The sequence below is a fragment of the Anser cygnoides genome, chromosome 23 (assembly GCF_040182565.1).
Source record: "Anser cygnoides isolate HZ-2024a breed goose chromosome 23, Taihu_goose_T2T_genome, whole genome shotgun sequence".
Lineage (NCBI taxonomy): Eukaryota > Metazoa > Chordata > Aves > Anseriformes > Anatidae > Anser > Anser cygnoides.
Window position 1 is genome coordinate 4727468 of NC_089895.1, and position 24310 is coordinate 4751777.

Sequence of the window (24310 nt, forward strand, 5' to 3'; positions counted from 1 at the left end):
CGGGCAGTAACATTTAGGTTTCTCTGGGGTTTGCCAAAACAACAATCAAGGGGTAGGAAATACCAGATGGAAAGAAAAGGCAGCTTGTAGTGAGGGCAGGAGGAAAGCTGAGCTCCGGAGGAGCAGCCTGCCAGGACTGTGCTTCGTAAGGATGAATTTAGCCCAATTAGCCTGGTTTTGGGTTTTGAAGGACTTTAGAGCCCGACGGTCACTGCTGGACTCTTCATGTGGCATGAGGCCCGATCGGTTGTACTTCCCACAAAGGATTGATCTTGGCCTGTTTATTAATCTTCTGTCTCTTTGTTTGCTTACCCTCTGTTACAAAAGGGTGTGCTGAGACGTAATTTGTAGGTACTTCGTTGGTTTGTCACCGAAGGGAGGATGCTCTACACTGCTGGAGTCTTGCTGTGTTACTGAAGATAAATGCTGTTTGTTTCTGTTTTCCAGTGAGAGATTATTTACATCCTACCAGGTGTATTTCTTTCTGTTGCTTTTCCCTAATTTGCAGTCCCTGTTCACTGCCTCCTTTCTACTTTCGCTTCAATTACTCTTTGTCCATTCCCGTGCATAATTTTATTGTAGGAGTTGGGTTTAGTTTGCCCTCTCCTGTTAGCCTGAGTGTTTTTTTTTTTTTAATTATAATTTGTTAATGAGGGGAAGTATATTCTCTTGGGAGAATTTCTGTGTGTTTAGGTAAAGCGAAAAACGAAATTATTTTAGTCTCTTGGCTGTTTCGGGAACTCTGGAGCGAAATGTTGAGGTTGAAACATGTTTCAGTGCTACCAGGAGCGGCACAGTGCTGCAGTGCCCTGTTGTGTCGTAGGCCTGCGTCAGCTGCCTGAAGAAAAGCCAAATTTGTGGGAGATGGAAGCTCTGTCTGTTCCCGGCCTGTAGAGGACTAAGCAAGGTAGCGGTGCTCAGCTAGCAGGAACAATTGGAAAGCACAAAGCTGTATAGGATTGCAGGTTTTTTCCACAACAAAATGAAACCCAGAAGCTACAGATGGAGCCTCAGCTGGGTTCCCAAGGAAGTCTGTGGCTGTTCCTCTATTTGGGGTGAATTGACAGTTTGGCAAAAAATCCCAAAGACTTATCCTGGGTTTCTTATACACCGATATCCTCTGTTGCTTCCCACTTGGCCAGACAGTTTTTTCAGGAGTTTGAAATCCAAAAGGAACTGAAGGAGCTTATCTTGCTGTTCGCAGAACAAGAAGCAGATTATTAGGACGGCCGATCTTCTCCTAAAACTGTAGGTAGAGCTCTTAGCAGAGACCAGGCAGAGCCAGCTGCATTGCCGTCCAAAAGATAAAACACCAAGCTGCAGATAAAATACCGAGGCTTTCAAAATGTGCGAGAGAACCGAGACCTGCGGGATGTTCCTTCGAAAGCACCACGCGATTTTTAATACGTGCTTTGTAGCGTCGGTAAAATACTGCTTGGGTTTTAAAAGTCCCTCTTAAAATTCAGTAATGTTTCAGAGGATGCAGTGCTCCTGTGCACCGAAGGTGGGCATTAATCAGTGCTACTGAACAAGCTGCTGAGACTTATTGCTTAATTAGAACATATGCAAACCCATTTGTCACAGCTGACAGAGGCACCCAGACCGAGCGCACAGCTGTAAAAACGCCGAGGTTCGACCCTCCTGAACTGCACCTCGGCGGTGCGCTTCCTCGTCCCTGCTGCTGTTTTTCTGTACTCGAGCTCCTCTAATCCTCGCAGCTTTGGGGCACGGGGATGTGTGTGATGGTGGGACCGATCCCTCCTGGGCTGGGTCAGGGGTCAGGAAGCAGCAGGACGCTGGGCTGGGCTGCAGGTGCCTGCTAGGAAGCTGCCATTTCGCAGATTTGGGCATGGGTAGCCCCTTGTCTCGATTTGCCCCCCCATCTCGATTTGCCCCCCCGTCTCGATTTGCCCCCTGGCACACAGACACTTGAGCAGATGCTCTCACCGGCGCTGGTCAAGCCCGGGGGCTCACTGCACGAGGAAGGTGCTGGAGACTCTTCTCACCACGGGACCTGTGTTGAAGTGGCCTGAGTGAATAAAATCTCGCTGCATTCCGGGAAGATGGTGAATTCATTAAGACCACAGCTGGACAATCTGTTCCCCTCCGCTCTGCCTGCCTGCCGGTAGGGCCACTGAAAGGAGTTGTTGTTTACCTCTTCTGTTTAATTACAGGCAAGCTATCCCCCCCCGATTTTTTTTTTACTCCTCCTGACAGTGCTAGGCTCTGGGGAAATTAACCAGCAATTATTATGTTTGCTCACTCCGTTCTACCAGAACAGATACTTGAAGGTAAGTTGATGCATTCGTGCGATCGCTCCGTAGGAGCAGGCTGCTGCAGCGGGGCTGCCGGGGCCTCTCACAGCAGCAGTGAGCACACAGTGTTAATCCTTTGTTTACCTAAGGCAAGACTAAACACAAACACAGGGCACAGCTTGTACTGTGTATTTTACATTTGAAAACTGCTGATAAGAAGTGAGAAAGCAGGGCAGGCCGCACTCTGCCTGCTGGCAGTTTGCGGAAGGTGGGGAAGAGTTAACAAGGGCTGCCCTGGTGTCCTGCAACGTGGCTGCAGAGCTGGGCTGAGCTGCTAAAAAATTTTAGCAAGGGTGAGGGCAGGGGATGAAACTGGTGGGAGAGGTCAGAAGGGTGCCCCCGTGCCAAGGAATTAACCCTGGCTCCAGTGCCGGACTGCAGAGGAAGCTGTGCCGCTGCTGGAGAGGATCTGAACCGTTCCTTTCTCTTTACAAATAATCCCCAGCACAGATGTAAAGGGAGATGAAGCATGACTTTCTTCTGTGTACCTACAACGTGGGGTGAAATGGCCTTGGCAGGAGAAGGCAGGAGATTTGAGGAGCTGTGAGCTCCCGATGGGTTTCAAAATTGGTGAAAGCTGAACCTGGCGAGGAGCATATCCCCTCCGTCGGGAGCCTTCGGGAGCTGGAGGGTGGCCGTCCTGGAGGGAAGGTAGTGATAAAGTCCTGAGTGAGGCTTCCCACGTTGCTTTATGTGGGTTCGATAAACCACTTGGGACATTTAATCAGACCTCAAAGCCAAAAAATGGAGTTGCGTTGGCTGGAAAGATGCGGAGCTGCTCGTCTGAGGAGTGGTGCTGAAGCAGGCTAACAGGGCACTCGGTGGTGGTTTTCCTTCTGGATACCGGCTCAGTACCTAGAAGGGATGCCGGGACACGGGACCCCTTCCTGCAGAGCCCTTGTGTCTCAGCACCAACACCGGGAGCGTTGCTGGAGGAAAGGTTTGGGGGTGCTTTGAGGGGCCCTTCGGTGAGCGCTGGTGTTGCTCATTTACACCTGTGTCGAGGGTTGCTTTAGTGTGCTGTTGGTCCCAGAGCTTGATGCAGCAGGGGCACGTGTTGGTTGCAGGCAGGAGAAGAGGGCACTGGAAGCAATCAGACAGTCCTTCTTGCAAAAGCGGTCTCCTCTGGCCAGTCTGCGCCCTTCAGGCTGCTGGAGTGGGCCAGGGGACGGCCCTCAGGGTCGCTGCTTTGAGCAGCGGGTGCAGCCCTCCCCAGCCTCCCGTGCAAGTCGTGTCCCTCCTCCTCCATCAGCCAAGAGACCGCACCACAGGTAGCAGTCTTGGTGGTCTCCTCCCTTCCTTAATCTCTCTCCAGAATTTGGAAACGGGGAGCAAGTCAGGCAGACGTACTGGTGCAGCGGAGATGGTTTGGTGCACTTTAACCTCATGTGGTTTTAGCACGCTGCGAGGTGCTGAACGTATCGGCCGCGAGACCTCGCGGAGAGGTGAGGGGAGCTCGCCAGGAGCCAAATGATCATTACAGGCCATTCATGTCAGCAGCGTTTATGCTCCTCTGTTTGCTTGCAAGCAAAAACAGCAGCTAATTTGCAAGGCTGCCTTTTGTAAAAGGGCCTTTTGATCAATGCTCGCCTGTGTTAATGTTTCAGTAGGCTATTGATTTCTGCAGCAGCTTTTGTTCCCTGAATTTATGTGCGATGGGTTTCGGCGGCGCACGCTCTGCATGTTTGATTAACGTTCATTTGACTTCCCTTGCAGCGAAGCTGGAAGCTGTTTTCCTCCCTGTTTGGAGAACCAAAGCTCTCCCGACACAGCCCTTTGTGCTCGAGCTGCTGCCACCCATGCAGTCACCAGGACGCGTTTCTAATCCTTCCAGGCTCGCTCCACTCCAGCCTTTAATCCCGTAGGTAGACAATGTAGTACCAGATAGCCAGGCAGCTAAGAAGAGCTGGCGTGGAGTTTTTTCAGCGTAGCACGTCTGCCCTGTGTGTATCACTCTGCCATTTTCTCTCCGTGCTTCCTCTTCGGCTTCTCCTCCTCCGGCTTTGTCAGAAAGTTGAGTCATTCACTGACTCACGTTGCTGCAGCAGTCTGATAATAAATTTAATATTCTCTGGTCATTTAGCGGGTCCAGATTTCGTAGATGTAGCAAAATTAATTGTTGAATTCAACTTTTGTTTCAGCTTTGTCGGCGTGGTTGTGAGTGCTGTTTTGAGAGGGTCTCGGGGGAGAAAAGTGTTGTGATGATGAAACTAGCATTTTTCATAAATATACACAATTTCTTTTTCTCTTTTTTTTTAAAGCTTGTTTTATGATGCAGCGCATGCGTAAGTTGTTAAACTCCCCTTGGGACCTGATGGGTTTGCGATGTGTAAATAGAGCTCCAGTAGGTTCCCACTTCCTATTTTATGATGGGAAGAAAACAGATTGGCTTGCACTCTGCCGTTGCCATATGTCAGAGGACACGTTAATTCACTGACATACAGACAGGGGATTTACTGACTTGTTCCTTGGTGCTGACACCTGAGATTTGACAGAAATGGACGGATGGATAAACTGGCTGCTGTCGTTTCCAAGAGACTTTCTACCGCCGAAAATCACCGTGTGAGCTTTTCTGCAGAGCTCCGCCTGCCTCCCGGCACAGGTCGTCGCCTCAGTTTGACAAACAGTTGTGCTGGTGGACTTTGAGCCCACTCTTAATGAAGCAAAATGGCATTTCTAAAGCAAACACACGGGGCTGAGCACGCAGCAGCACAGCACGGTGCTGCGTGTCAGGACTCTGCGTTCCTCCTCGATCTGCCACGGCTTGAGTGCTTGTCGCCAGCCGGAGCCTTTGAACATCTGCAGCCTGTACCCATTTCCCTCCTCGGTTTTAGAGTATCTTCAGAAAAAGATGGATTTTTTCGTTAGGGTTTTTGTCCTTCAGAGTGTAGAACTGGGTGTAACGATTCGTTTTCATCACTTATTCCTCCCCGCCAAGCACCACTCTGGGTAGGATTTGGTGTGAATATCACTCAGGGTCTGCGGTGGAGAGCAGCAGCATCAGTCCCGGTCTGTGGCAGAGCAGATTAAAAATGCATCTCTCTGCCTTTTGCCAGAAATCAGAACTGCGGTTGTGTTCTTTCCTGGTGCTTCTATTTTTAAATTAGGCATTGATAAAACTCTTTAAGTGTCTCAAATGTCAGCAGTTAACGTCTAGAACAACATCCTTCTTTTGTCTTACAAGTGTTTCGGTGTTACAGATGTTAGTTATGGCTGTAATTGCTTGTTTGAGGCCCTTGGGAGAGTTTGGATTAAGGGTGTGTCTTTATTAGAGTCAACTTGAGTGATCTGCCCAGAGTAAAGGCTGCAGGATTTCCCCACAGAGAGCGGGCTGAGGTTATGTTATTAGATCACATAAAATGCAGTTCAAAGGCACCCTTTTTGTGGGCAATTCAGGTATGTTTGTTCTGATGTTGATTTTCAAGGGGCTGGTTAGAACTTCTCCATTTCCTCTTGCGACTTGAAAGAAACAACACCTTTTTACCTTAGAGGCAGACAAGTCGCCAGGAAATGATGGGGTTTCAAAGTAAGAGAAAAGAGATTAAAACCACATGCTGTTCTTTAGTTCGGCGTCGCATCCGCTAGTTTGAATGGCAGCCGCTCCAGTTTTTGAATGTAAGCCAGGTTCATTATGCTATGGAATTATCGCTCATTTCTCTAGGTGAGCTCTTTTAACTGCTTAATTAATTTAGATGTGGGCATATATATTCAAATTAAAACACGATTTGCTGTGGTATGGTTGAGTGTTATGGTTATAGACTTCTGTTGAACGTGTTTTTATTCTAACTTTCAGCTTCTTAAGCAGCAATCTGTTAAAATACCTGTATGTAGGATGTAGGTTGGCAAAATGGCCGCGTCTGTTTGCATCAGTCCTTACTCTTTCTGTAAATACCAGAGAATTCGTAGTAGTCATCAGGGTTTTGTTCTGACAGCTACTGAAGGATGGTACCAGTGTGGACGCAGAGCCTCCCGCGTGTGCAGGATGCTGCAGCAAAGCAAGGGCACCCCCTTCTGAACTGCTGAGCCCAGCAGTGCCAGCAGCATCCAGGGCAGGCTGGAGAGCTGGACCAGCACCCTGTCTTTTCTAGTAGAGGAGGAGGAGGTAGAGGGGGGTGAGGAGGTACTTGCTTACTTCTGTTCCTCCCCTGCCAAAAGCAAGCAAAAAACATTGAGAGGTTTTCTGTTGGATCTAAAGAATTCTTTTGTCTGGCTGAAATGCATCGTGAAATACAAAACTACACGTGCACGTCCATAGAGCGAAAGGAAGGAAAAAAGCTGACAAGTCAGGCTTGCATGCCCCTCTAACATATTCCTTCTGTATTTGCAGGGAGAACTAATCACCTTCTATTACTATTGGAAGAAAACCCCTGAAGCAGCAAGTTCTCGAGCCCACCGTAGGCATCGAAGACAGGCTGTGTTTCGGAGAATTAAAACTCGAACTGCTTCCACTCCTGTCAACACTCCCTCCAGGCCCCCCTCCAGCGAATTCTGTAAGTGGAAGCTAAAAGCAATGCATTTATCTTTGTTTAGATGCAGGGAGCAACAGCAATGTAATGGTGCTGTACCTTCGAGTGAACGCAGCAAGGAAATGGAGTTCAGGCAGCTGCTCTCTCCTGTTCCTATACGATTATGCTAGAATGTGGTAGGCGGCTTTGATCAGCAAGTGCTGTGTATTGAATTGTCTTGGCATTGTGTTGCACCTTCTCCAGGCCTATTACAGTAATGGGAATGAGAAAATGTGAAAAGAAGGAAGTCCTATCCCTTTCCATCCTTACTTGGTGACCCGTACCTTCTGCTTCATCGTGGTCTGTGCTGCAGTCAGCACTCCTGTATCGTAATGTCTGAGAAGTACTTTGGCCTTGATTGAAGCAGAAGGTTCTAAACAAAGAATAATTACCCAAACCGGTGAAATGTGCTGTGTTGCAGAGGATTATGATTAGTAATGTCCATATGGATATATCAACCTCCACCCTTAGGTAAAAGGGTGCGGTTAGCTCGTGATTTCTAAGGCTTTCTGTGAACTAAACCCAGCAGCTTCTAAAGAAAAGGGACTATCTGGAAGTCTGGAGTTGGCCCAATCTTGTTAATAGGGGAGGCAGAGGATGTGGTGAGTAAGGCAGGACAGAGAATTGTGGGGAGGGTAGTAGTGAGGTAGTAAGAGACAGCTATTAGCTGCTCTGTGCTGAAGGTGATAGGATTTATTGCTGCTTTCTGTGCACACAAGTGCGGATCTTGACTCTTACCAGCTCGATCCAAGACACTCAGCACTTCATGTGGCTGAAAGGTCCCATCCGTATGCAGCTGACTGCAGAATGAGAATAAAAGTGAATTTAGTAAAAGAAACCAAGTTCCAGCCTGATGCTAATTTTGGAGTCAAGGTTTAAACACTTGTGAGAATGAATGTAGAAATTGTGGTAGTGCCAGCAGCTGCTGTTATTAAATGGACCTTGCGTTGATTAGAAGGGTAATGAGTTGATGACAAGCACTGGTGGCAAGTACTATAACTCCCTGTAATGTGCATGTATGACAAAATATCCTCTCAAAACCTTTGGAAAAACACTATTCTTGCATCAAGGACTTCATTCCTAATTAAAGATGCGAACAAAAGAAGCCACACATCAGAATGATATCCTAGACAGGGTGTTGTACTTGTGAGAAATTATAGATCCATTACATTGTGAATTTATAGCAAGTGGCTAGAAGAAGGCAGTACTCTCAGTAAGGAAGGATTTCGTTGTGAGTTGTTTTAGAAGATGAGGAAGGGTGCAGTTTTTGTGGTGACTGCAGATTTTCAGTGGTTTAAGTGATGCTTTTTAGCTCACAGCATTGTAGTCAGATAATGTATTGTATGCTGCTTGCCACAAAGGAAGGTGGCCCTGGCCATATTCTCCACTTCTTCAAAACACAACATTCTTGAAATGTAATTTTGCCACTGGTTACAACTCTCAAGGAGGCTTGCAGTAAGAATTGGAAAGCTGGTAGTATCCTTATGGTACCTCTCATCCAAAGGAATCACAATATGTTTTGCAAACTGGTACGTTATATGCAAGCATCATCTCATCCACGCACTAAACACATCGAGTTCTTGGGTCAAATATAGTCGCTGTGTAAGAGAGTACAACAGCAGTCCCCATCTGATTTAGAAGATGAAGTTTAAAAACAAAATAAAAAACAGAAAGGCAGCCACAGTCTCTGTCCAAGAAATCTAATAAGCTATGAGTTAGATATAGAATATTGTGTGGTTGTAGATTTGACTGGTTTTAGGTGCAAACCTCCTTTCTCTCATAAACTGTGCTTTAAGAACACAGCTTCCCCCAGCAGCACGAACAGTATTTGAACAAGTAATTGGAAAAGTATCATATAGTGAATCAAAAGTTCTGTGAATTGTATCGTTTGGTGCGTTCCTGGAATGCCTTTTTAATCTGTAGGCTGACCAGCCCTGGCCTTGTTAGTTTGCAGAATCCGATAGGATGGTCATCCAAGGCAGGATGCTTGTAGGAAGTCACAGACTTTATGTAAGAACTGTCATTTTATTAATGGTTATTTCAGCCAGGTAGGCAGAAACAGAAGATCATGCTGAATTTTTTCCCTCTTCTCCCCTTTTTATTTACTTACTCAGTGGACTTGAGCTCGGCCAGCGAAGATGACTTCGACAGCGAGGACAGCGAGCAGGAGCTGAAGGGCTACGCCTGCCGCCACTGCTTCACAACCAGTACGCACCTGACTCGTTGCTCTATTTCCCTCCCCTCTGCTACTGCCTATCTAACCCAGGTTCATCCAAGCCAGAGCCGTTCTTGTACATGTACAGATGTTCAAAAAATGGGGTTGAATCAGCTAAAATAGGCAGCATTCATAGCAGAGTTAATCATGATTTACTATTGCAGTGACAGAGGAGAGTCTTGGGAAGTAGCCATTTTGACAGTAAAATCTACTACTATATAATCCGTTTGTGATAAGCAAATGGACATTGAACTGTGAGTGTCACATACAAAAGTTAATAACACTGCACTAGTGCTCCTCTGCAGTGGCTTCATTCCTGTAAGTATTCCTGATGTTTGGGCACATGCACGGCGTGGTGAAAGCCCCAGTGTAAAGGAAGGAAACAAGAAGTTCACAGCTCAGTTCTCTTTCAGAAGCCACAGCTTTGGAGAATAGTAGCTGTCTGTTAGTTCCCAGGTAGAGCAGATGAGACTTCTCTTTGTTATTGTCAAAGTTGCAGTTGCTTAAGTAACCAAATAGTTTTTAAATGGAGCACTGAAGGAGATATGTGCTGGAAGACAGACTAAGCCTGCAATAGCTCAAAGTTTACTGGAGGTTTCCAGGGCGTAGCTGCTTGTAGAAAAGCAGATGCTTTTCTAATTGTTGTGTGCCTTTTTTTCTTTTCTGTTTTTTTTCCTTCTAATAATGTAATTTGCTTGTGCTGAATATCTAGTAGATAGCGTATATCTAATCTGTCGCTTTTCCTGTCCCAAGCCTCCAAGGACTGGCACCACGGCGGTCGAGAAAACATCTTACTGTGCACCGATTGTCGCATTCACTTCAAAAAATACGGAGAGCTGCCACCTATTGAGAAACCCGTAGACCCTCCACCCTTTATGTTTAAGCCTGTCAAAGAGGAAGATGATGGACTTAGTGGAAAGCATAGCATGAGGACAAGGCGGAGTCGAGGCTCGGTAGGCTTAACACTCTTGGTTCCTTCGCATTTCAGCTTCTTCTGTAAAGAGGGGGTGTTGGCTGGAGAAAGGTGGTCTGAAATGACCCTTGTTTCCTCTTTTGTGCCTGTTTGCCATGGCACGTGCCTGCTGCTGGGTTTGTGTATGTGAGGGTGGGATTTGCTCACAGGATGAGGCCGAGGCTTTCGTTACAGATTTTGTACTAGTTTACCCTTCCAGCTGCGTCCTGTCAGAGGTAAACCCTTGGGCTTATTTTAAAGGAAGAGCTTAAAAAACTTCAGTGCTATTCATGTGGTCCCGCTGGAGTTAGTCGGTTGCCTGCAAAAAGCTGACGTTGGCTCCTGTGGTTATTGTGCTCTCACAGCGGTTTTACTCGCTGTGAAATGCCAAGATCCTTCCTGTGTGCAAGTCACTTGTGAGAACTTGGATGGCAACTCTGGCTAATTTAATGTTTGCTTTGGGTTTGTGGTGATGGCTTTTGTTCCTTGCCCTCCCCTCTCCATTGTTCTGATCTTGCTGATATGACCATTGCTTCTAAATACCTTGTGAGGCTACACGATCAGGTAAGGTTGGCTTCATTGGTTTTATGGTAGCCTGTCATCCAAAAAACTGCTACACTGGGAGGGAAACAGCATTAATTACTGGAACATACTCACCTGTGATTCCTATGGACCTGACAGGTCCATTGCATAGCAGGGACAAAATGAAACAAGTTGGTTTTAGCAACTGGTCTTGACTGTTTGAATGCCAACAGATGGACTTCTTTTATGGAACGTTAGGGTCACCTCCCACCTCATCCTGTGTGTGTATGCACACTTACAAACCTGTGTGCGCATTTTATGAAGAAAATTCAGCATGCCAACAGCAGCATCTGTGGGAACATCCCTAGACTGTTCTCATTTCTAGCAGACACTACTAAATAAAATAACCAGCATTTAATGTCTTAGTGGAGGCATATTAAGGATTTGCCTCTTCTACTTTGAAGCCCAGATGAACTTTCAGCGAAAAACTGTAGAAAGGTTCACTGCTCTTGGTTTTTCATCTTTCAAATTCTTACCAGGTGTGCTCCATCCATGTCCTTTCTGAAAGACAGGAGAAAATGAGAAGTTGGCAAGTGTTAACTTGGATAAACTTTTATTCTTGTTGCACAAATAGATGTCTACACTACGTAGTGGTCGTAAAAAGCAGCCAGCCAGCCCTGATGGTAGAGCCTCACCTATTAATGAAGACATCCGCTCCAGTGGCCGCAACTCTCCTAGCGCTGCCAGCACCTCCAGTAATGACAGCAAAGCAGATTCGGTGAAGAAGTCCACCAAGGTAAAATTTCCCCCTTCTTTTGCGTTAGGACCGGACACCTGAGGCCCCTTCAACTGGCTAAATACGATGCAGATTCTAGGGGGCCAGGGAATCTGTCAGTGACCTAGAAATTCCTACTTCTGTACATAAGCAAAAGATGTAATGGTACATCTGACTGATGCTTTGTTCCCGTGCTTATGGATGTGTAGCGATAAAAGCTGTTGAAGTATCCCCACGTAACCTTACTGCTCTCATGATAAACTAATCCTTCATTTTCAGATGCAAATGCAAGCATTAGGCTCATGGAGGTAATACAGATCAGAAGTGCTATATCTGAGACAAGTAGACAGTTTTGTGTTTTTTTTAAGCAGTACTTAATCTTTATTTATAAAGGAATATGAATATGTAGTAATTGAGACTACTTCTGGTACTGTTTTTCTGTATGCAATTTGCTTGATTTTCAGAGCAGGCTGACAGTTCAGCCTCTTTCAATAAGTGCCTTTCTGAGAGAGTACTGAAGAAACGCGGCTAGATGAGGAGGGAAGCTTGCATTAAGCACTGTAAATTAAAAAGTAGCAAGTTAAATATTTGTTTAAAAAAAAAAAAAGGAGCGTGGGGCAAGTTGTCACTTGACAATACTGAGAACTTAGCAAATATGAAGGAAGGTTAGGTAATTGCAAGGTTTGTAAACGCATCCCAGGCCATTAAAGAAGGCAGGAATCTTGTAATAGATACTCCCTGGTAGCCCTGTGCTGGGGGGTTAAACCTCTCAGAGTATCAGGAGTAAAGACCCTCATTTAGTAGAAGGAGGCTTACCTGGTGCCTGTCTGCTGCAGAAATTCTTGCTCCATCCTCTGTTAACTGCTGGTGTTGGTCTCCTTTACAGTATACTGGGCTAGTTTATCTGATACAAGTTCTTGATGGACTCGATTCTGCAAAGCTAAAGGTGGAAAGACAACTGTTTTGTTTAAAAAAAATACTTCCTCTCACTCGCTGCTTGAGACAGCAGCAGTGTGATGAGGAATGCTTTACATGTTACTTGTTCCTGCTAGTTTGTGTCAGAAACGTCTGCAGCCCAAACTGTCCCCTGGGTTTCTGCCTGCAGAAGTGAAATTGTAGCCTTGTTTTGAGTCCTGGCTTAAGTTTGACCTCCAGAGGGAGTGGTTAGAGCATAATGTAGGTGAAGGGCTTCTGGGAGCTGCTGCTGGCAGATGAGGGAAAGCAGCAGCAGCAGCTCCAGGACAGCTTCCCCTGCAGCCCGTAATTGGACAGAGGTTAGGTTGGTGTCACATACTGACGATCCCAACTTCTGATCAGTTGTGCTCCCTAGGAGCCCTTCTCACTTATTTGTACTAAACATGATAGCGCTGGCTTGCATTCAATTTACTTTTGCACTTCCATTACTGGTAACTGCTCTGTTCTGCTTCATTTGTGGCAGAAAATCAAGGAAGAGGTATCTTCTCCCCTCAAGAATTCTAAGAGGCAGCGGGAGAAGGCAGCGTCTGACACAGAGGAGCCGGACAGGTCCAGTGCCAAAAAATCCAAAACTCAAGTGAGTCCCACAGAAGAGTATTTTCACTTTGGGGAACAGTTTCAGAGTGGGAGGGAGTGCAAAGCCACCAACAAACCAAAAACAGAAAATCAATTTAAGCCACAGCAAATTTTAACTTAATCTGTGGCTGGAAAGCAACCCGTATTGTAACGTGTTCCTTCTGCTGGAAAACTGTGGAACAACACAGGGTAAGTTCAGGAGTCTTTGTGCTCGTTTGTTTTAGGATCAGCCATATAGGCACATAGGTGGTTTATTTCTACACACACACCCCTCAGTTGTTGTTTTTTTTAATTGGCATTTGTCTTTGCCTCTTCTGTGATGAGTTAGAAAAAAGAGCACTGGAGTTCTTTTAATTTAATGGTATCAGTGCTCAGCTGAATTACTTTTAGGTTGCCTTTTCAACACTTAGCTGACAAGGTTCACTCCATGGATAGGAGTATGTCCGCACACTCCAGTCTGTCCATCTCTCTCCTGTGCTGGGGAGCCCAGAACTGACAGAGTACTGTAGTGGCATTGCCTCTGCTGCTTTAAGTCCTGTGAGATTCCAAGGGCGGTACTTGCTCTTTAGCATAGATCACAGGCTGGTCGTGCTCTGTGTGCAGCTTTCTCACGCGCGCTGGTCTCTCTTCCCTCTCTCCTGCAGGAGATCAGCCGGCCAAACTCTCCCTCGGAGGGCGAGGGCGAAGGCGAGAGCTCTGACAGCCGCAGCGTCAATGACGAGGGGAGCAGCGATCCCAAGGACATTGACCAGGACAACCGGAGCACGTCACCCAGCATCCCCAGCCCTCAAGACAATGAGAGCGACTCGGATTCATCCGCTCAGCAGCAAGTGCTGCAGGCGCAGCCCCAAGTGCTCCAGGCGCAGAGCAGCTCTGGCCAGGCTCCTCCTCCCACGCCACCGATATCAGCCCAGCTACCAGCAGCGCTGCCAGCAGCCTCGAGTGCTGCTGCAGCTCCGCCGCAGGTCTCGCCATCGGCATCCCAGCCCCCCAGCCAGCCCCAGGCCCCCGCACCACCACCTCCTCATTCTCACATCCAGCAAGCCCCAGCTTTGCACCCGCAGAGACTGCCGTCACCCCACCCGCCCCTGCAGCCTTTGAGCGTGTCTCAGAGCCAGCCTCCTCCTGCCTCCTCGCAGCCCCACTCGCAGCCGCCGCTCCACGGTCAGGCGCAGCCCACCCCTCACAGCCTGCAGGCCCAGCCCCTCCTGCCTCATCCCGTGCCTCCCCAGCCGTTTTCGCTCCCCACTCAGTCGTCGCAGTCTCAGGTTCCCCTCCAGACCCAAGCGCCGTCTCACTCGCACTCCGCTCTCCAGGTCCAGGTGGCGCAGCCCGCCCTGCCGGCCGCGACCCCGCTGCAGCAGGCTCAGCCTCCGCGGGAGCAGCCGCTGCCCCCCGCCCCCATGGCCATGCCTCACATCAAACCTCCCCCTACCACCCCAATCCCTCAGCTTCCCACTCCTCCGTCCCACAAGCACCCGCCTCATCTCTCCGGCCCTTCTCCGTTCTCCATGAACTCCAACCTGCCTCCGCCACCTGCTCTGAAACCCCTCAGCTCCCTCTCAACTCATCACCCTCCATCCGCACACCCGCCGCCGTTGCAGCTGATGCCTCAGAGCCAGCCGCTGCAGTCGTCACAAGCCCAGCCTCCTGTCCTGACGCAGAGTCAGAGCCTTCCCCCATCTGCCAGCCACCCCCCCTCCGGACTCCACCAGGTATCTTCCCAGCCGCCCTTTTCTCAGCACCCGTTTGTCCCCGGGGGCCCGCCTTCCATCACCCCTCCTTCTTGCCCCTCCACCTCCACGCCGCCTGCTGTGCCCGGCATCCCGCTGCAGACTTCCATCTCCACGTCAGCAGCGTCTAGTGGAAACGTGCCAGTGGTGACATCCTGCACGCTGCCACCCATTCAGATCAAGGAAGAAGTCCCGGATGAGGCTGAGGAACCGGAGAGCCCTCCTCCTCCACCCCGCAGTCCATCACCGGAGCCTACCGTGGTGGATACGCCGAGTCACGCCAGTCAGTCGGCCAGGTATGGAGGTTGTCAGCAACCTTCTTAATTCCTTCCTTAATGCGCCGTCTTTCCTTGTACATACGCTTTTGGGTCCTTGTACGGCCATGTCTCTCTTGCTTGGTGTTCCAGTGAAGTTCAGGTATCACTAACCTTGACCTGGAAGCAGACCCCACATTTAATTGCCTTTCTTTTGGGCAAGAAAATAGTTTTTTAAAGGCTTCCTTCTACTGTACAGACTCTGCATTAAGCAGTGACTGTGTTCCCTGCCACCCTTCCCAAAGATAGCTAAGATCAGAGGATTCAGATACACCAACCTTCCTGCCTCCCATGCGTATTTTTTGCAATAACGCTTCCTGAGTTCCATGAGGGGAGATTTTGCATGGTTAAATTCTCCTTTGTCTACTAGTTGCTGTCCTTTGGTTTGCTGATCAGTTTTTTATTGGAAATCAACCAAAATCTTGGCTATTTACGCTGTGGGAGAAACATTTTAAATGCGTGTGAGAAATGAGCTTCTGTGAGAGTTGAGTGTATTTTACACGTGCATCTTGGTAGCCCTTGTTTTGAGCATGATTTTGCTGTTTTTCTGGAAAGGTGCTGCTTCAGCCAGCGTATTCAGACAGGGTAGCACAGGTTGTACTTGTGAGAGGGGCTTTATACTCTATGTAGTAATATAGTACAATTAATTTCTGTTGTGGCTTTCAGGTAGTGCTCTTGTAAGCATAGGGTGATAACTTTTTTCCCCTCTGTGACATAAAGCTCTTAAACCTGAGATTCTTCTACCCTTGCCAGAGTTAAACTCTTCCTGTTTTGTTTCTCTCAGGTTCTATAAGCACCTGGACCGTGGCTACAACTCATGCTCAAGAACAGATTTGTACTTCATGCCTCTGGCAGGATCCAAACTGGCCAAGAAACGAGAAGAGGCCATTGAAAAGGCCAAAAGGGAAGCAGAGCAGAAAGCGAGAGAAGAACGGGAAAGAGAGAAAGAAAAGGAGAAGGAAAGAGAGAGAGAGCGGGAGCGAGAAAGAGAAGCGGAAAGAGCTGCGGTGAGTTTATTTGGTAGCTGTTGGAGGGGGTTGGCATGGTGGCATCTGATCTGGATGGTCACTTTCTTCTCTTTAAAGGAAACGGTGAGTTTCTACTCTGCATCCATTCTTGGCGTGCGGGAAGCCAGTGCAGCTGGTTATAGCTGGGCCAAGCGTCTACATCACTTGCAGTGCGAGTTGGGATACGAAAAGCCAGCCCTCCGCATGTGCAGATCTAATGAATTCTTTTGTGTAACTTCCGCTACCTTTGCAGTGCAGGCACAAGATTGCTGTCTGCTGAAAAGGGATCTGAAAGCTTTTTAAATTTGAAGTAAACTTGATTAAAGGCACATCAGTTCTTTATCCTGGGAAGACCCAAACTCCAGTCTCGGTCTAAAAAGCCAGTGCAGCTAATCCTTTTTTTTTTCTGTGGCTTGTTGGAAAGGAATGATTACATCTGGGCCTGCAGAATTGGGAGGTTGGTAATGCATTACTGATGCTGAAAAACAAGGTGCTGCAATCTTCCCAAGTGCTTTTCAGAGATCTGAATCATAGCTGTGTGTCTCTGTAGAATCGTAAAAGTGAGGATGTAGCATCTGTCCATTAAGGGATATGTCACGTATGGGAACCTGGCTTTATTTAGGGGATACAGATCCTTGGACGGCTGCAGGGGTAAACTGTGCTTATTGCCCTCCGCAGAAGCGCTGTGCTGCCCTTGTACATGTGGGGAGAGCAGGATGCAGAGGAATTCCCGTAGAAGGAGTGGAATTTGTTGTGCTGCACATCGTGGAGATGAGTTTCCTTGGGTTTAGTAAGTTTTGGGATACAAGCGGGTCTGGAGAGCAGAGGAAGAACACGCTGCAAACAAGACAGGCCGTGTGCAGTGCCACGCAGCAGGCAGCCTTTGCCCAAAGCTGTGACACGTACCGTCGAGCTGCTTCTCTGCTAACTGTAAGGCAGTTAGTGAGCTTTGAGGCTGCCACTCCAAAGTAGCTATCTTATGGCCTTACAGGCTAGACAGAATCCATTTCTTCTCCAAACCACAGGGGAGTGAGCACATGTAACAGGAGTCAGAAGGCTCAGCAGGCTGAACTTGGCCCCTCCTGGAGCTCGAAGCACAACAAGGGAAGTGCATGCTTGTGTTCTTAAGCCCGGTGTGTTGAACTAAAAATCTCTTTTTTTAAAAATCAGCAGAAGGTGTCCAGCTCTTCCCATGAAGGCCGTCTTGGGGAGTCTCAGCTCAGTGGGCCAGCACATATGAGACCTTCATTTGAACCTCCACCGACGACCATCGCTGCCGTGCCACCATACATCGGTCCAGATACACCTGCTTTACGAACACTGAGTGAATACGCCCGTCCTCACGTCATGTCACCAACAAACCGTAATCATCCCTTCTTTGTCCCCCTGAACCCCACCGATCCGCTTTTGGCCTACCACATGCCTGGCCTCTACAACGTGGACCCCACCATCCGGGAACGAGAGCTGCGAGAGCGGGAGATCCGGGAGCGAGAAATCCGGGAAAGGGAGTTGAGAGAGAGGATGAAACCTGGCTTTGAGGTGAAGCCCCCAGAGCTTGACGCGCTGCACCCAGCAACTAACCCCATGGAGCATTTTGCCAGGCATGGTGCACTGACTATTCCCCCAACGGCAGGACCTCACCCGTTTGCTTCCTTCCACCCGGGTTTGAACCCGCTGGAAAGAGAGAGACTTGCACTGGCAGGCCCGCAGTTACGGCCTGAAATGAGCTACCCTGACAGACTGGCAGCAGAGAGAATACACGCCGAGCGGATGGCATCGCTGACAAATGACCCATTGGCACGGCTCCAGATGTTCAACGTTACGCCTCACCATCACCAACACTCACACATACATTCGCATTTACACCTACATCAGCAGGATCCTTTACATCAAGGTGAGCCCCGGGACCTGGGCTGAGCAGGTTCCTAGGGAGCCTCTCGTGAGCAGTAGAATTGGAATTTCATGTAACATAATCTCTTTTTATTTTTCGATATGACGTGACTTTTGAACAGTATAAGGTTGTGATACCTGAAATGCAAACCATTGTTTTTTGGAAGGGTGCAGGGCAATAACACAGTGATGAAGTAACTGATGGTAACGGTACAATGGTCTTCATGGAGACTGCATGGCCACTGTAAAAGGCTTGGTGTTTAGGAGCTTTTAAAAACACAGTGAGAAGAGACTTCATCTCTAGCCATTTGACATGCCAACCACGTAGCCTTAGTTAATTTGAAATTGCCTGTCACAATTTTCAGAACCATCTAAATTTATGGGTTGGCATCTTTTAGTTACAGTGCATACTTACGTGTAGAGAAGTTTTTCCCAAGGTATTTAGTGGTGTCAAAAATGAATTGGTGCCTTGTTCATTTCTAAAGTAAGCTACATGGTTATTCCTCTGAGCATGTCAAGAGTCTGGCACTAAGCAGAATTTCTCTGGTTTTCTGGTAGTAGACTGGAGAGAACATAGCAAGCAAGGCATCAGGTGCAGTAGCAGCCAAGTAAGAAAATGAAGGAAGTCCAAGTACTCAGAGTGCAGCTCCTGGTGCAGCTGGGTACAAACGTACTGTCTGTGCAATAAATATAGCATGCTTTGCCTTGGAGCATATGCATTGAACATGGCTGGGATGTCTGCTTTTTGGAGTAGGGAAGGAATTTGAGTGCTGGTGCAGAACCTGAGTTGTACAGCAAGGCCATCAGCGGTGTCTTGTGAGATGAAGTGGTGGGAGGGTTACAGGTGGGAGATGATAGCTGTGAGGATCAGCCTTCTTAAAGCCATCAGCTGTGGACTTTGGTTGGGCCTGTGCAAATTATGGACTGGCACGGTTTCAGGCAGGTTTCTGTACCCCCTTGGTAGCAGAAGAAATTTGTCATAGATCGTGTCTCTGGAAGGATCCTGTTGTCGGGTAAGTCATTTAACGCCTCTCTGCAGGTAGGTCTAGATATTGCCCAGTTACTTGTTCTGAAACAATCCAGTGGTAGGTAGAGAGAATAAGAAGGGGCTGAGAGGTAAAGACTGAAGAGCAGATTGTTTTTTCAGAGACATAGTCAGCCTAAGGTGTTTGCCAAAAACCACTCTGAGCATATGGGGAAAATATAACTATGGTAAGCAATGTAAAAAAATTGTACAGGGGACAGATCTTGCAAGACCAAATAAAGGTAAGAGCAGACCTTTTTAAGTCTTCAATATTGAACAAATTTCACTGCAACATCTCAATTTGCCTTTGTTAGTCAGAGCAGGTCTCATCACAACCACTGCTGCAGTGTGTATAGGGACAGCAGAAGCAATGTCTGAAAGTGAGAGCTTAGATGGTTTTTCTCTTTGATTTTTCTCCTGTCACTTGGTGGATTTCTTTTTGTTGTTGTTGAAATTGAAAGCCCTGTGTTGTTGCTTTGACAATTAAGACTGTTTGGCAAGCAGATGTCACTTCAAACACTTCAAGATAGAAAAGTGGGTTTCGAATTGGATGGAGCTAAGCTCCTGGTAATTACACGCCAATTAGGCCAAATGCTGATCCAGCTCAAGTGGTAACAGGGCTTTTGATCTCCCAACAGTAAGTGTTGCTTCCCCAAGCAGTTGATTGCTTTCTTTCTTTGCTTCTTCTAAAGGTTCAGCAGGACCTGTTCACCCGCTGGTGGATCCTTTAGCAGCTGGACCCCATTTGGCACGCTTTCCCTACCCACCTGGGACCATCCCCAACCCATTGCTAGGGCAGCCACCTCATGAGCATGAAATGCTCCGACATCCAGTCTTTGGTGAGAGCATTTTATGGTCCTTCTCGGATCTCTTGATCTGACCTGTCATCTTTTCCTCTGGGTCTTAGCGTTTCCTGGGAGGGGGAGTTGGTGGAGTTGAGCTGTAACCTCGGGTACAGCTGAAGTTGGGTTTTGTTTTGGTGTGTTGGTTTGGGGGGAGAGGGTGGCTTTGTGGGACAGCTCTGCAGACCTCATAGCAAAAAATAAATAAATAAAAAAAAATGTTGGAAAGCACGCAGCTCTCTCTGTTTCAGGTACCCCTTACCCACGGGATCTGCCTGGTGCCATTCCACCTCCGATGTCAGCAGCCCACCAACTGCAGGCCATGCACGCCCAGTCAGCAGAGCTGCAAAGACTGGCAATGGAGCAGCAGTGGTTGCACGGGCATCCTCACATGCACGGTGGTCATCTACCAAGTCAGGAAGATTATTACAGGTGAGAGGTGCCACGAAGGCTTTTGGAGACTAAGAGGTGCTACGGCTTCCTTCACGTTTCTCCACATTCCTTCTTTTTCTTTTCTTCCTGAATTACTTCTTTTCTTACTGTGTGCTGAGGTATTGTCCTGATGCATGCGGGGAGGATGGTGAAGCTGCAGTAAAACCTAATTTGGGCACAGATGTCAGGGCAGATTGAAAGCTAGGCCCAAATTATTGGCACAGTACTTGAGCAGTTGAGTCGTTTATTGCAGGATTACCTCCGAGTGGTTTTAGTATGATTGCTGCCTCTACATTGCTGTCTCTTCTTGAGAGCAGTGCAGGAGGAAGGTGGGTAAAAGTTTTATGATTGAGAAGCAGTGAGGAATTTCTTAAATCTGTAAATTTTAAGAAATGACTAAAGGCAAAAGGAGATTGAAATCTGTGAATAAAATCCTGAATTAACAGCTGAGAATGCCTAGGTGAATCACGCGAGTACTTTCTACCTAGAATGCTACACAGTGTTGATAGCAGAGTGGTTCTCTTGGCCTGCCTTATCTGAGACCACCTTATTTCCTGGTGGGCAATGGCCGGTGAATGATACGTCAGCTAAGAAGAAAAAGCCTTCAGCACCTAGCAAAGGTCATTCCGCATGTCTGTGGGCTGTAAGGATATACAGGAAACAGCATATTAAATACCTGCCTTGCACTGCCTCGCTCTGATGTTTCCGTCCTTGCTTCTGCTCTCCAAAATTACCTGCTGGCCTTGCGCCGTGGGGGCAGCCAGCCTGCCTGAAGCTGACTGACATTTCGCTTGCAACTGCAGATAAAGCCAAAGCTTGATGAGCTGGCACTAGTGATCTGGCTCACATGTAAGGAGCGCTTCGGTAGCGAAAGGTCATCGCTTCCTCCCACAGCAGACAGTGTTATCGCTGCTGTTACAGCGGTTCTCATTTTGTGCTGAAAGCTCAGAAGTCCTCTTGCAACCTCTGTTCCCTTCAGGGCACCCAGGTGAGGTTAGCAGGAAGACGAGCTGTCACTGAAGTGTCATGACACCTCCTTCGTTTGTTAAAATGAGTTTTCTTTCTTTTTCAGTCGACTGAAGAAAGAAGGCGACAAACAGTTGTAATAAATTATTTATTTGTAATGCTGGCTATGGAAACCCCAGTCCTTGGGAAGGAGTGGAACATTTTTACATACAATAAGAGCTACAAAAGGAAAAGAATATCTTATAAAGATTTCTTTATATATTTAAAGCAGAAACAACCACCCAACAAGTAGAGACTTATCAGCATAGCATTCATTTGTAGAGAAGATTTCTCAAGACTGGTGTGGGTCTCCCTGCATGACAACGTATTCAGAAGCCTATTGAAAATACAGGACTGTGTGGAATATTCAGAGAACTTCCTGCAATCTTGGTTTTTTTCTTACTAGTTTGTTTTGAGTAGGTGCTAGAATCAGGTTCACAACACAAGTCACTGTGCGTGAAGAGACACTCAATGCATCTATAGCTATTTTAAAAAAAAAACAAGGATTGCAAGTAGGTGACATAACAAGCTCTGAATCCAAGTGCTATAATAATAAAAATCTACTTTTATTTTAATACATTGTAGGAAATCTTCATAATTTTAAAGAGAGCTCAGTTCTGCAGCATGGCTTTTTAAGTCTGTAAATAACTTTTTTGGGTAGAGGGGAGAAACAAAACAAAACAAAACTCCAGAAACGTTTATCTTGATTTTCAGTAACATCACAAGTTGTGAATTCCTACCTGGTATTGACAGAATACAGAGCTGATTTTTTAATAAAAAAATATATATAGTTATCCCTTTAATTAAAGGGAGTGATGGGTATCAATAATTTCAAATGGGTAAAAGCTTGAAATTTGGTTTGCTATCAACAATAAGCATTAAAGGGAGTTGCAGGGATAATGTTGCAAATGACTGTTTCTGTTCTTGGTTTTTGTTTTTTGTTTTTGTTAGTGTTACATCTCTCTGTTTTGCAGATGATTTCTGTTGAGTTGGGTTTCTCAGCAGTACAGGTGTCCCTTGGAACCAGCTTACCCTTTCGATGCCTACTTCAAGGGTTCATTTTCAGTGTGGCCATAATAAACCTCTTTCCTATTACCTTTTTGACACGTAGTCTAACTACATTGGTTTTAGATTATCCCTTATAGGATAAGCAAAAGTTCAAAGAAATAATCTGTTCTAAAATCTTTTTTAAAATGCTCCATGGCACAAACTAGTACAGCCAGAATTTTGTATGCATGTGCATATTTTTGGAGGATTTGCTCTTTCTGGCCTCTTGTGTTTGATATACTCTTAAGAAAAGAGGACTAGGCAACTCAGTGTTCTTAAAGTTGTTTTGCAGAGACCAGTCTGCATTTCTCTGACTGTTGAAATTTTGTTTTTTTGTAAGCAAAAACTTTTTAACTGCCACCAGTTTTCTGTATCTCAGGAACTTATTAATGAAAATTAATCAAAAACATGGACAGTAACATTTACTGACTCCCAACCCTACGGGTTCATGCAGAATAACTCCTGTTGGCTAGTTCCCATGGGGGTGGTGAAAGGAGAGGAGCACACAGAAGGCCAGTGAGCATTATTTTGGAAACAGCTCTGCTTACTGTCTAGGCAGAAAGGTTTTGTTTGGTTTTGTTTGGTTGGTTTTTACTGTTTTGCCACTCTTTTTTTTTTTTCTCCAGAGCAGAGGGTGATGCAACCAATGGACATCTGAATCTGTTGGCCATGTTTTCTGCTGGTGCATAACTTCCCCCATTCCCTCTCTCAACTCATGAGCACTCTATCTCTGCCGTCGTAGACTGTTAAATGTGATGGTTGTGTCATAGGACTGTACTGAGCCATGTTTGATAAAATTGTAGTTAATCATACGCTCTAATGGAAGGCATGGCACGCACAGTGCATGGGTCTCGATCCAGAGCTGGTGTTAGTGCCCAAAGGTTATTGTTGGGCATTACAGTAACATCAATTTACGAATTAAAACCTTGCATCAGGGTGTTCTAAGCCCATTTTAAATCGAGAGCATATGAGAGAGGGAGAGGAGGATTTTTTCCATTGATGCTGACCTTTGTTTTCTCCATTCCAGATTTCTCAGTGCTCAGGAACTGCAGTAGCATTTAATCAGTTCCACCTGCTGTGTGTGAACTCTCTGAAGGCGTTAGCAGGAACAGCTAGTATTTCTGACATTAGGAAGCCATGAGGTCAGTCTAGAGCCAAGGATGGTGAAGTTTTCTTCAGTCAATGCCTTTAGTTTGTGTCTGCAGTGATCAGGTGAATTAGGAACTAGTTTTCTTCTGAATAACGTTTTTAACTTTTGCTAAGGGGAGCAGCCAGTAAGATGGGTTTGCTCAGCAGACAGCAGCACGCCTTGGTTGATTTTAAAGGTCTAATTAGGCATATTTCAGATAGTTCTCCCCTCCCTGTTTTTACTGTGTGGAATTTGGGAGGTTGGGGGCATACAGCCATTTCTTCTGAATCTTTTCTTCTGCTGTTATTTTTAGCTACAGTTATTCTTAAGAAAAATTTGCTAATTCCTTCTACTGCTCCCTCCTCTCTCTGTATTTTTTTTTTCCAAATGAAGCGTTGCTTTGCAATCTGAGTTCAAAAGCTATTCATCGATCTCGCTTATTTGTTTCCAGATAAATATTTTGATATTTTGGGGAATTTTTTTTGCGTCATTCAGCCAATAAGCACTGAAATTCTTCCATTTTAGACCTGTGATTAACTACAACTTTACTTGCAGTGGCTTTTGAAGCCATCTTGCTGTTCGATGCCCTGTTAAAAACAACCCAGACCTTTTGATTTTCTTTAAGAAATCTCTCTTGTTTTTCCTCAGTTTTAAAAGTTTATTTTTCAATTTTGCTTTAGTGTTTTTGAAACGTCTCTCTTGTTCTATGTCGTCATGGTTGAGCTTGTTTCACTGCACCGTTAAAGCAGAGTGTACATTCTGACTGCTACATTTATATATATCTTGAAGCTTAATGTATATATGAGTAGTTTGCCATGGGATAACACAGTGTAAACAGAGTAGAAACCCAGAAATCGTGACTTCTGTGTTCTCTCCATTTGAGTATTTTGTAATTTTTTTGAAATATTTGTGGACATAAATAAAACCAAGCTACACTACAGCAGCCAGGTTTTGCCTGCAAGCGAAATGTGTCTGTTGATTGTTGTTAGTGGGAAAAGAGTATTTTCATCTGGGGCAATATGGGATGCTGGCACAGCCATCTTCTCAGTTTC

The 24310-nt window shown here is 46.5% G+C and overlaps 1 protein-coding gene across 11 annotated transcripts in view; it reads left to right on the forward strand.

The window, feature by feature from the left end:
- Nucleotides 1–24219, forward strand: part of RERE (arginine-glutamic acid dipeptide repeats) — a 232582-nt gene extending 208363 nt beyond the window's left edge. For 9 of the 11 annotated variants that reach the window (XM_048067313.2, XM_066982187.1, XM_066982185.1 and 6 more), the window contains 11 exons: nt 6643–6805; nt 8935–9027; nt 9789–9988; nt 11144–11305; nt 12723–12836; nt 13480–14864; nt 15667–15889; nt 17060–17783; nt 19496–19642; nt 19897–20077; nt 21150–24219. In XM_048067313.2, coding sequence (XP_047923270.1) covers nt 6643–6805; nt 8935–9027; nt 9789–9988; nt 11144–11305; nt 12723–12836; nt 13480–14864; nt 15667–15889; nt 17060–17783; nt 19496–19642; nt 19897–20077; nt 21150–21183 — 3426 coding nt within the window. In that variant the 3' untranslated portion in view covers nt 21184–24219. The remainder of the gene's footprint in view (nt 1–6642; nt 6806–8934; nt 9028–9788; nt 9989–11143; nt 11306–12722; nt 12837–13479; nt 14865–15666; nt 15890–17059; nt 17784–19495; nt 19643–19896; nt 20078–21149) is intronic. The other 2 variants (XM_066982188.1, XM_048067317.2) reach the window with 2 other exon arrangements.
- Nucleotides 24220–24310: the final 91 nt, after the last annotated feature.